Raw genomic sequence first — 12,681 nt, 5'->3', positions numbered from 1 at the left:
GTGCTAATATTAAATAATACTAACTTACCTGGGTACAGTGGTTTACCAGTAAAGTATTGTCATCATGTTTTTCTCCTTTTTCCTGACCACGACCCCAGTGTCTCCATATGGTCAGCATGTTAATTTGGATTTGGCAGTGGTCGTGGGTGGCCCCTTCTCCTTGGGACAGAACTTGTGTACTCCATCTGTCTGTGTCTAGAGTGCCATCTTGTCCAAAAGTGTGCGAATGTGCTCTAAACATTTGCAAATTTGCTAATCATTTGCAAATCTGAATTGATGTTTAATTTGCCTAAAATAGTGGTGGTGCCATTAACCAATCCCAATTTCCCTATACAAAATACACTATTCCAATTGTATTTAAAACTAGTAATTACCCCAAGTTTACTTAAAGAACAATTGTTTGTCATGTTGTAAGGTGAGGCAGGATGTGGGTAAAAGCTCGGTATTCATGTACCCCGATACAGGAAATCACCTAAAAACTACATCCAGGGTGGCCGGCACACCAGCTCTTATTGTTAATCCCCTGGGCAGTTTCAATTAGGGTGCCTCCCCAAAACTTGGATGTGGCAAGCTAACCTGCATAGGTATCTGGGTAAGTCTGACATAAGGGTTCAACAGATAATAATAGTTAGACTCTCAGTTTGCCTTCTTACTAAGTACGAATCAGACTGGATTAGAGGCACAAAGTGTAGTGGGGCTTAAACAAGAGTAACTGATCTTAGAATCACATGTGACACTTATTAGGGCCTTTAACACATAAAATATAAAAAATATGATACAGAAATTCATACATGATTGTTTTAGGAACCTAAGCTCAGAATGGTGAAGACACCTCCGAAGTATGTACATTTGTTCTTCTATTCTATATAATGTACATAAGTATTGCCAACACACTGTCAAGTTATGCAGGTATTCCATATGCAATTACATCAGTAGCTGAACAGGAACATTATTTTCATGACATATTCTCACTCTGCAACAGAGTGAAATGTGTGCAGATTTGGAACTTCATGGCTGATTAAAACTGTATGTGGGACTGGGGCTTGAATCCAGGAACTCTGCCCTTCATGGATAAGTGCTCCGCTAACTAAGGTATCTAAGCATGGATGATGATCCATTATTCTGGAAACAATTCCCTATGCTGTGGCTAAGCCATTCTCCACTATATATCCTTTCTTCCTAGAGTGCTAGACCCACAAGCAAATGCAGGAGAATCTCTGTGAAGTTTAGAAGACAGGAGAGAGTTACTGGCAGAAGCAAAGCTGTAAGACAGGATCATACATTGTGCTTTGTTAGCACAGTTGGTAAAGCACTTACCCACAAAATGCGACAGTTCTAAGGTTGAGTCCTGGTCCTGCATATAGTTTTAATCTGCAGGAAGTTTCAGGAACATTTTTTTGTGAGTAACTCAACTCTGATATCCCCTTAGAAACCTATGTGATACATTAAATCTAGAAAAGTAATGACACTCTTCACTCATTTAAAACATTAGTACTGCATGACAGATACCTGAAAACAGTCATATAGAATCCCTGGGTGAATGAATGTGGAATAAACAAAATGTCTGCTACCCTTATTACATCGATTGAACAACAAGAATGCTGTTTATGATTTACAGCATCAACTGTTTTCATTTTTGTTAACAAATAGTGGTAAAGTTTGGGATCTCTCAGTATACAAACTCTATTTTGCATTCCATTCCTTGTTGTGGCGTCGGACATTTTTCTCAAGTTGTACTGTGGGGGTTGCAAAAAAATTTGTTTGACAAAAATAAGTCATAAGGCTGTTATGCAGTTATGAGATAAAGGATATTTATGTTTTCTGGCATTTTGTCATGGTTTGGGTAGAAAAAATACAACAGAACATTGTCTTATTGTCTTTACTTTGCATTCTGTAAAGTCTTTTAGAAAGTATATACAATTTCACTGTGAGAACCTTTGACAATTTTGTCATAAAAAAATACAATTTAGCTCTTAAAATGTGTGTCTCCACAATTAAAGTGTTTTAATTTTATTTTACAAATAATGTCTTGGTATTGTTAGACAAGATTATCGCACCTGCTGTTAATTTTTAATTTTTTTTTCTTTTTGGGCATTCTAAACCTTTTGACTATGTAAGTCATAAGATTCTTTTAGAGAAACACTGACTACGAAATCTTCCATCTTGTGGTTAACTGTCTGGGGTAGTGTGTGTGTGTGTGTGTGTGTGTGTGTGTGTGTGTGTGTGTGTGTGTCAGAAAATAAGATAGTATGAGATATAAGCAGCAATATGGAAGACATTCTCAAGTGTGTCTCGTGAATCTGTTATTAGTCTCCTACTGAAGATATATTATTGAATAAACAGTCCTTAAAATACTATGAAAGTTCAAAAGGGAAGGGGGTGGGGATGGGAGGGGGAGAGGGGGGGGGGGGGAGTGACAGCAGCTGAATATTACTGCAGGAACAATTCCTCAAACAGTATATAAATACTGAAATGACAAAGAGCAACTAATTATCTTATTTACTAATTGAAACTATGACATTTAATTGCATTTGTTATTTTATGTTTTGTATTTGTTTGTGAATTGACTTCTTATGCATAATCTATGCTGTGGTTTGTCTACAGTAAAATGAATCCGCATTACTATCCTGCTGTATTCAGCACTTTTGACAAGCACAGTGCATGAGGTAATTCCTAATAGTGACAAAAGGTACTACCTGAATGATCAGATGGGGACGGGCATTTCAATGAAAGCAAAATTGCAAATTAATATAAATGTACAAACTGTTCTGCCTACCAGCACTTTGTTGTGCCTGTCCACAACCTTTATTACATCGATTGAACAACAAGTATACTGTTTATGATTTTCAGAGTAAACTGTTTTCATTTTTATTAACACATAGTTCAAAGTCATTTGGAGAGAATTTGAGATCTGTCGCAATTACTGTGCATAAGTTAAATAGTACATGCTGTTACTCTGCTACATTGAACTTATTACACAATTAGGCTGACCTGTGTATCAAACTCAAAAGTACTGTTTAGGCAAGTTCTTAGTCTTTCTCCATTTTATATTACAATTTTCTTGTAAAAGGAAGGAAGGAAGATTAGGGTTTACCATCCTGTCGACGTCAAGGTCATCAGAGACAGACAACAAGCTCAGAATGTTTCAAAGATGGGAGAGGAAATGAACTGTGTTCTTTCAAAGGAACCATCCCGGCATTTGCCTGGAGTGTTTTACGGACATCACAGAAAACCTGTATCAGGACAGTGTGATACTCTGAAATGCAAGCCCAGTGTGCTAATAACCACACCACCTTGCTCAGTTTCCATGTACCTACCTTTCAGATATACATCAACAGTTTCAATCCTGTTTTGTTTTTACAACAGACTGTCATGAATTTGCACATAATCAACAAAGAAAGAGCATAAATGCTGATAAAGTGTAAGATGATGATAGTACATAAAACTGATTTTTGCTGATGAAGTATTAAATTAGGAGCTCCAGTCATTGTTTCTTTGCAGTACTCTGTAAATGAGTGATGAGGCTTTGGCAAGTCCCTCTGTGTGAAATTACATGTGACCTGCTAAGACTAGCATTACAAAGCTGATAGTTGCTGATGATGTAAGTAAACCAGTACTGCAGTTTTCCTGCTGTGAGAGGATTGTATGGGATGAGGAGAAAGGAGGAGGGGAGCAGGACAGTGTATTAGACAAGGGTGGCTGATGGCTGGAGGGAGCAGGACAGTGTATTACACAAGGGTGGCTGATGGCTGGAAAGAAACTTCCACATGGGAAAAATATATTAAAAACAAAGATTCCAAGACTTACCAAGCGGAAAATCGCCGGTAGACAGGCACAATAAAATAACACACACACACACACAAAATTTCGAGCTTTCGAAACCGGCGGCTGCTTCGTCAGGAAAGAGGGAAGGAAAAGGAAAGATGAAAGGATGTGGAATTGGAATGACTCCTTACCCTCTCCCTTAAAACGGCTGCTTCGTCAGGAAAGAGGGAAGGAAAAGGAAAGATGAAAGGATGTGGGATTGGAATGACTCCTTACCCTCTCCCTTAAAACCCACATCCTTTCATCTTTCCTTTTCCTCCCCTCTTTCCTGACGAAGCAGCCGCCGGTTGCGAAAGCTCGAAATTTTGTGTGTGTGTGTTTGTGTGTTATTTTATTGTGCCTGTCTACCGGCACTTTCCCGTTTGGTAAGTCTTGGAATCTTTGTTTTTAATATATATCACTGTCTTTGGTATGTTTCCCAGTTGATCTTTTCCATGTGTTCAGTACTTCAGACTCCTCTGCAAAACAATGTTATGAACCATGTTGCAGTATTGAAACTGTCACTATGGCACCATCTGCTTTCCCTCAGCTGAATTTATAACACTGAATTTATTTCAGACAACAAGTCTTTTGGTTTCTGTACATCCAGTTCCTTCAGTACAATTTCACAGTCAGTGTCAGAGAGGAAGAGGTTCAAAACTTCATTTATCTTAAGCAAATCAAAAACAATATGATTTCTGCCAATTCTCCAATTTCCATAAACTATCAAATCATCCTTTCCATGAAGAGAGTCAATTCTTTTCTTGCTAATATGTAATAAAAACCTATAAAATTCTTCATAGTCTAACCCAAAAGAAGCTCTAAGCATTATTTGACAGTGACTATTCCATTCCTCCATTTCCTTGCAATCTTCTATTTCCTTTTTCACAGCAGCCAAATGATTCTTCAATGACAACCACATTGTTTTGATGTTGCAGCCATTAACCCAGTTGTGATTGATGGAAATTGTGTCCTTCTGCAACAATATCACTGTCTGAGAAAATACATTCAAATTTATATAGAAAATTTAAAATATCAAAAAGTAAAAGAAAATATTTTTTTATGTATGGCACGCAAGTTATTTATGATTAAAATTAGATGCAGTCATATGCAAAATGGTTCAACATATTATAGCTTCACACCCTGAGAAATGCTTCACTAGCAAAAAATTTACATTTCTAGCATATGTAGGTAGTGTTTGAAAATAGATGGAAGTAGTGATAATGAAAGCTTGAGCCAGGCCAGGAACTGCACTCAGGTACCCTAATAGCTAAGGCAACTTTTCTCCATAAGTGTGAAATACAGAATTGATCCTGGCACAAATTTTCAATTGTCACTACATGTTTATTACAATCCATCTTCATAGAAATATTTGTTTATGTCACATGTAAACCTGTTGTCTTAATTATCTGTCAGTAACAGGAAATGACAAAAGAATATCCTGATCAAAAACATGAACCAAATAGTTGATAGTAGCATAAGAGTTATCAATTAGCACAAAATATCCACACATAGCAAATGTACACTGATGAGACACAGCATTATGACCACTGCCCACCATGTTGCTGGATGCTGCCTGATGGTATTGCAGGCACGTGACTTGGTAACAAAATTGTTTAACAGATGTGGATGGGGATCACCTTAGCGAAGATGGGGTGAAATCCATTGTGGTGAGCGACTTTGACAAAGGGCAGATTATTATTACGTACAGCCTGTGAACGAATATCTCAGAAATGGTGAAGCTGGTCAGATGCTTGCGTGCTACTGTTGTGAGCATCTAAGGAAAGAAGTAGCACTATGAAACTGCAACTAGGAGAAAATTGGTTGGTAGTCCATAACTCTTCACAGAACATGGGGTTCAGAGGCTTGTCTGCTATGTAAAGTAGGATAGATGGTGATCTATGGAATCTCTGCTCAAAAAGCACAATGCTGGTGCAAGCACAAGTGTTTCGGAGCACACCGTTTGTTGTAGATTGTTGAACATGGAGCTCTGCAGTAGAGCACCCATACGTGCTCATATTCTGATTCAATGACATTGTTATTATGATTGCAATGGACAAGAGACCATTGGGATTTGAGCATCGATCAATAGAAATGTGTCAGCTCTTCAGGTGAATCATATTTTTGGTACTCAATTCCGAAATCGAGCTGAACAGCAGCTCAAAACGTGCAGCGTGCCACAGACCCAGGCTGATGAGACCAGTATGATGCCATGGGCGACATTCTCCTGTGCTTGGATGGAACCTGTGGTAGTAATTAACGACATACTGACAACTGCGAACCACCTGCATCCCTTTATGCTTGATGTCTTCCCCGATAGCAATTTCATCTTTCAGCAGTTTAACTGTCAGTGTCTTGGAGCCAGAACCATGCTTCAGTGGTTTGAGGTGCATTATAGTTTACTCACACTGATGTCTCAATGACCAAAATCGCCTGTTGTAAATCTTATGGAACCCATCTGGATCACTGTCATGCGCCATCACTGTGTACACAAATCAGCGGCATGTTATTTACAAACAAGCTGTCAGGAGGTGGTCATTATGTTTTAGCTCATCAGTGTACAGGTGTAATAGGTGGGCAGAGCTGTATGGTGACAATTTGTCAGTAAATTTATGCGACACACAGATTTTAACTGCAGCATCAGTAATATAAAATTAAACGGTCCTCTTTGCATTTTCTCATGCACAGAATGTTTTTTTAGACTCTAAAAGATGTCTCTTGATACTTTCCACATGATGATCTGCTTTACATGCCTTACTGTGCTCTGTGTGTTACATAATTGATGCTGATAATAACTACACCCTGAAAATTACTGCAATACAAATAGCAGATGGCATATTTATTGCAACATATATTTAATTTCCTTCTTATTTAATTCAGGTGTAGATTGTGGAAAGAATGACTGCTTATAATTCACAGTCTACTTGTTATTAAAAAAATTATCTTCACAATCTCTCCAGGACCAATAGATAGGACTGTTGAAGAAATATCATAAATTCCAATATGAAAAATGGTTACTGTAGTATCTTAAATACATTCCTATGAGATTTTAAGTATCTTTCTTTGAGTGGCTGCCCATTTGAATTTCTTCATATTTTTATTACACACTCGATGAGTCAAACATGCCTACTGTCCTTTGTTGTACATTCTTGGTGTATCCTATTAATCTAGTTTGATATGTCTTGTAATGTACTGAGTGAAAACATGGAATTAACGACAAGTGTCATTACATCTACACACAGCAAGGGCACTACCTTCATAGAAACCAGCATCTCCAACTGGTGAATCGCATGAGACCAGCGAGCAAGCCAGTTCAAGCCCAAGTGGCAAAAAATGGCTCTCATCCTCTGTGAGTCAGTCAATGTTATGTTCTGATCTTAACTGATGCTTTCCCAGATGACAGTACTATATTTATGGACTATTCAGGTTATCGAATCCAACTGCTTTTACTGTTGTGCAAATATACTAGGCCTGCATTTGTGATAGCTGGGGTGAAGTTATACTTTGGTTCCTACACTGAAAGTTTAATCAGAGGTGTGGTAAGTAACCTGTTTAGCTTGCGATAAAGATGTTTGTACACAGAGTTTATGACAGTCACACCCCTGTCAAACAAAATTGTTAAACACCACTACATGTGCTTTTGAAGTCGCACAGGTTGCACAGCAGGTGTTTTCTTCCGATTCTGAAATCTCCACTATAACTCTGGCAAAAACACACCAGTGTAAAAGACTACCATGTCAGATTCTAATGCAATAAGCATGTCCTACACAGAGGCAGCCTTTGAGCCTCATTGTGTTCTACATCAACATGCATTATATTGAGATGGGGGTTTCAGTTGTTCCTGAGTTGTCCAGACTTTTACATTGCATGGATTCCACAAAGTTTTCATTACAAAGCAAAATGCTGCAGTTGGTTTCACAAAGGAAAGATTGAAAAGTTATGTTAAGATGTGATAAGTATCAGACAATGTCCTTTGCCCACCTTGATTAATATTACAGACACTGGCCATGTGGAAGCATCCAGAAAGATACTGTTAAATACAGAATTATAGAAAATGCCAGTGATGTTTCTTTTTGGTACTGGTGCACAGTCTAAATGATAAATCAGCCTCTTATTTCAGCATTTGTGGTCTGCTATTTGACAAGGTGCAATCAAAAATGGATGTACGGACATCCTGAGATTCCACTGTTAGACCAGGTGCAACATTCAGTCAAACATAACCAAGTTACTCAGACACTTTTCAAAAAGGCATCTCAAGCCCTGAAATCATGTCTTCAGTCTGCACCCTGTTTCCCATCTAACAGTCTCACTTACTGTTAATTCTGGTTACAGGTGCTTCACTGCATGGCACTGAGGCCATCCTGCCTCATAAGCTTGCCAGTGGTGCTGAACAATCTAGTGCCTGTGTCCAAAATATTAAATCTGGGCTAGGAATGTTGTTTACAAATTGGGAAAGAGGTGCTGGCTATCATTTTTGGCATACACAAATTTCTTTTTCTTTCTTTCTTTTCTTTCTCTTTAAATGCAAAAGTTCCATCTAACTACACATCATAAGCCATTATTACCACTGTTTAGGCTCCATCTTAAGCTCCAAGAATGCAGTGTCCATCACCTGCATCAGTGAGCCATGTGTTTATCAAACTATCAGCACTCTACATAGTACTGACTGTCTATCTTGTCTCAACTTCCCCTGGATCTTTAAGTGGACCTGGACTTCAACTGGCAGGAAACAGTCTGTTTCCAAATGTACACCCACACAGAGCAATTCTTAGAAGATTTATCAACCAGTTCTAGAGATGTGGCAGTAGCATTCAGTCATTACCAACTTCCGCAGTGGATCTTCCAGCTTGAACACATGGGATGACTTTACCACACCAACACCAACACCTTCATCCAATGACATCAACTTCATCTTCATCAGGATATCTTGCTAGTAATGCACAAAGATGAAAATAGCCAAGTTGTGGCACCAAAATCCCTGCAACAACGGGTGTTGCAGCCACTCAACCAGTTGTATTTGGGGTCCACCTGGGTGAAGCTATGTCTACTGACCACACATAGATGACAAAGTCAAGCAGTAGTTCAGAACTATACACCCTGCCAAGTGCATCAGTCAGGCAGCTCCCCCTGCCCCTCCCCCACCCATTCTATGCCAGACAAGTTGACGTAGTGCTACTCAAGCAAAAGCAGGTCATTTGTCCTACCTGTAATTCAAAGTCCACATTTTTCTTGACCTATACATAATCACTTATGTTCACATATCACGACAAATTTTTACTTACAAGTGTTTGTGTTAAGGAAGCAAGATTAGTGTTTAATGTTCCATGAATGACAAATCATCAGAGATGGAGCACATGCTCAAATTGGGGAAGGAAATCAGCTGTGCTCTTTCATGTAACCATGCCTGTATTCATTCTAAACAATTTAGGGACATCACAGGAAACCTAAATGGAGGGATGGCTGGATGGAGATTTGAATTGTCCTCCTGAGTACGAGTTCAGGGTCATCCAGGTTCCTACCACTGTGCACCATCACATAGTGCTCTCTGTATGGCAACACTCTCATTAATCATGCAATCAGAGACTATGACACAGAGTTGAGGCCAAACTGTTTGATATGTAGTGTTTTAACACTACTGCAATGTAACCTCAAAATATGCATTGTAGGATCAGTCACACAGAAAACAAAACATTCACTCTGCACCAATGCAACATGTCATTGGCTGATAAAAAAGAATACTTGATTGTAATATGACTGTTGCATTCGAAGAGCTTTCAGAATTGCAGCCAACCATCGTAAACTTCACTCCATGAAATTTCAACTACACACCTGCCAGTCATCTTTAGATGAGCCATTGCAGGAAACATAATTTAAATCTCATATGACTGTCGTCATCTACATCAAGAAAAAGACGTGCACATGCATCTGAAAATTTAAATTTAAATCTACATCTACATTTACATTCTGCAAATCTGCATGTTAGATGGTGTTCTTGTGCACATGCATCTGAAAATTTAAATCTACATCTTTGTTTACGTTCTGCAAATCTGCATGTTAGAGTGTGTACTTCCCATTGAACCACATACTATGGTTTCTTTCTACTCCATTTGGTAATAACTGAAACATAGGGGGCTCCAGTATACTCTTTAGTTTTCTCACTGAATATAAGGAATTTTGAAATATTCTTCATAAAATAGGTTACCCAATCTCCCCTGTTGGCCAACATGAGACATGGCACTGATTCATTGCACAAAAACGTGTAATCAGAATAATTGCTGGAGCCCACCCACGGTCATCCTGCAGACATCTATTTAAGGATCTAGGGATCCTCACAGTAACCTCACAGTATATATATTCCCTTATGAAATTTGTTGATAATAATCCAACCCAATTCAAAAGTAATAGCAGTGTGCATACCTATAACACCAGGAGAAAGGATGATCTTCACTATGCAGGGTTAAATCTGACTTTGGCACAGAAAGGGGTAAATTATGCTGCCACAAAAGTCTTTGGGCACCTACCAAACAGCATCAAAAGCCTGACAGATAGCCAACTAACATTTAAAAATAAATTAAAAGAATTTCTAGATGACAACTCCTTCTACTCATTGGCTGAATTTTTAGATATAAAGTAAGTATATAATTAAAAAAAAAAAAAAAAAAAAAAAAAAAAAAAAAAAAATTAATCATTTGTGTCATGCAATATTTTGTGTAATGTAATTTCTTGTACAGACATCTTTTATTAACCTGACACGTTCCACATCATTACGAAGTGTCGTATTCATGATCTATGGAACAAGTATTAATCTAATCTAATCTATGCACCGTCACTGATCTCACTCATTCACAGTTCCTAAAGTCCTGGAATTACAAGAGTTAATTAAGATAACAAAAATCTCATAATGGTCCAAGCTCAAGATAACATTTGACTGTGTGCTATATTCAGAACTGACAGAAATGGGTGATGGCCATGAGGAGCCATTGCCATGTGGTGTGGTGACGGAGCATTCAAAACTGGCAGGCATTATTGCGGGAGTTCAGAACCAGGCTTTGGGAACTCTGGAAGGCTGGTGTAAGAATATAAAAGGAGTAACAACTAAATATTCGACACCCTTGGTGGTGAACAGGAGGACCTGTTCCAGGCTGTGCAGCTCAGGAAAGGAAAATGGTCCCTCAGGAAAATCTATATTTACATAAAGGGAAAATATTAATAAAGTGAACTGGCTGGAGTCACAGTAGCCCAAGAAACTTAGAAGTGGGTGTGATGGACCACTGTTTGCAAGAATGTGTCAGGTGTTGACAGAAGGAGGATGTGTGTCAAATGGCAGCTTCACATGGCTTGTGTAATAAGCTTGTCTTCGTTCATTTTCAGTTGCCTAAGTCTGATTAAGTACTGTTGCATAGACTGTGGTTTAAAATGGCATTAATAAAAGTATAATGTGATAATGACAATATAATGTATGAAGCTTATGTCATGTAATGAGCCTTCACTCAAAGATACAGTCGGTAAGTTACATGATCCTAATTATCTATGAGGTCTGTCCGGAAAGTAAGTACTGTTTTGAGAGGAAAAAAAAAATAGGGGGGCGGGGGAGAGAGAGAGAGAGAGAGAGAGAGAGAGAGAGAGAGAGAGAGAGAGAGAGAGAGAGATCCTCATGAAAACATTTTTTCTTCAAACCAAAATTTATTTCTACAACAAAGAGCATTTCTTGATTTTTTTTTTTTTTTACACAGTTGCCACAATTGCTCAACCATTTGTCATAGCGACAAACCAGCTTTTCTATGCCCTCGTCATAGAGAATGCTGCCACGGAAGACAGCCACTGCTCAAGACCACTTCTTGCATTCTGCTTGTTGAGTTCCTTCTCAGTGTGGTACGATACTGTGAAACAATGAGAAACCTTTGGAGAAAAATCAAAACATAAGGCGTAGAATGCTCAAGCAAGTCATTGTGTTGGTTCATGACAACACATGCTCACATTCTACTGGTGTCTCTCAAAACCTTATTCAGTAACTTGGTTGAGAGCAGTTTGATCACCTGCTATATGGCCATGATCTCGTACCTCCTGCCTGCCATTTGTTCTTGAACTTGGAGGAAATCACTTTGATAGCAATGATGACGCAAAAAATGGTGTTCAGCAGTGGCTGTCTTTATTGGCAGCACCTTTCTATGAAGAGGACATTCTCTATATTTTATAGAGATCATTTGTTGCTGATGGCCTTCTGATCATGAGTGCGAGTTTGGAACAAGTCTGGCAAAGTGTGGTTCGTGAGCTATGCCCCTCCAGTGAGCGCTTCCCTTCAGACTCATGCACTGCTGGCATGGCCTTGTCACTGCCACACCAGCCAATTGAAAGGCCAACTGTTGATTATTGTGAATCATGAGCCCTATATCTAAATGTATCAATACACAAATTATTAAAACTTTGATTTTCATTTCATTATATGTGGCAAGGTTTACTTACATCAATGGGATACTTAAATATATAGGCTAGATTTATTTGACTTGGTCTTGACAATTTCTACGTATCGACTTCAGTTTGTGTTGTAGTGAAGCAAAGTTGATGTACCAATAATTCACTGTTCACTACTGCATGCTGAACAGGTTTAATGTACTTTCACATATATATATGTTGGTCCATAAGATGATTTTATTTTAAGACTGAAGTCATCAAGTTACGGGTAATGATTTTATAGCGCGACTTACAAAATTTCAGCTTTTCTTACAGTTCTGAAGAGTCTGATTGGATTTTTTTAAATTCCACATGTCTTCTTGAAGGTCAATTTTCCAAATGCTTTCAAGACTAATCTTCATTGCATTATCAAAGAAAATGGCATCCAGTTCAAGAGATTAAAAACCTTTAAAATGACTATGAAAC

At 38.4% G+C, this 12,681-nt stretch overlaps 1 protein-coding gene across 1 annotated transcript in view; it reads right to left on the bottom strand.

Annotated features, from left to right (window-relative positions):
- Window positions 1-3,349: 3,349 nt before the first annotated feature.
- LOC126336796 (2-oxoglutarate and iron-dependent oxygenase JMJD4) overlaps window positions 3,350-12,681 on the bottom strand; it is an 89,531-nt gene continuing 80,199 nt past the window's right edge. Inside the window, exon 5 of the mRNA XM_050000823.1 lies at window positions 3,350-4,780. Coding sequence (XP_049856780.1) covers window positions 4,361-4,780 — 420 coding nt within the window. The 3' untranslated portion in view covers window positions 3,350-4,360. The remainder of the gene's footprint in view (window positions 4,781-12,681) is intronic.

Source organism: Schistocerca gregaria, chromosome 2 (assembly GCF_023897955.1).
Source record: "Schistocerca gregaria isolate iqSchGreg1 chromosome 2, iqSchGreg1.2, whole genome shotgun sequence".
Classification (NCBI taxonomy): Eukaryota; Metazoa; Arthropoda; class Insecta; order Orthoptera; family Acrididae; genus Schistocerca; species Schistocerca gregaria.
Note: the sequence above shows the minus strand (reverse complement) of the source record. Positions and strands in the feature narration are given on the sequence as shown.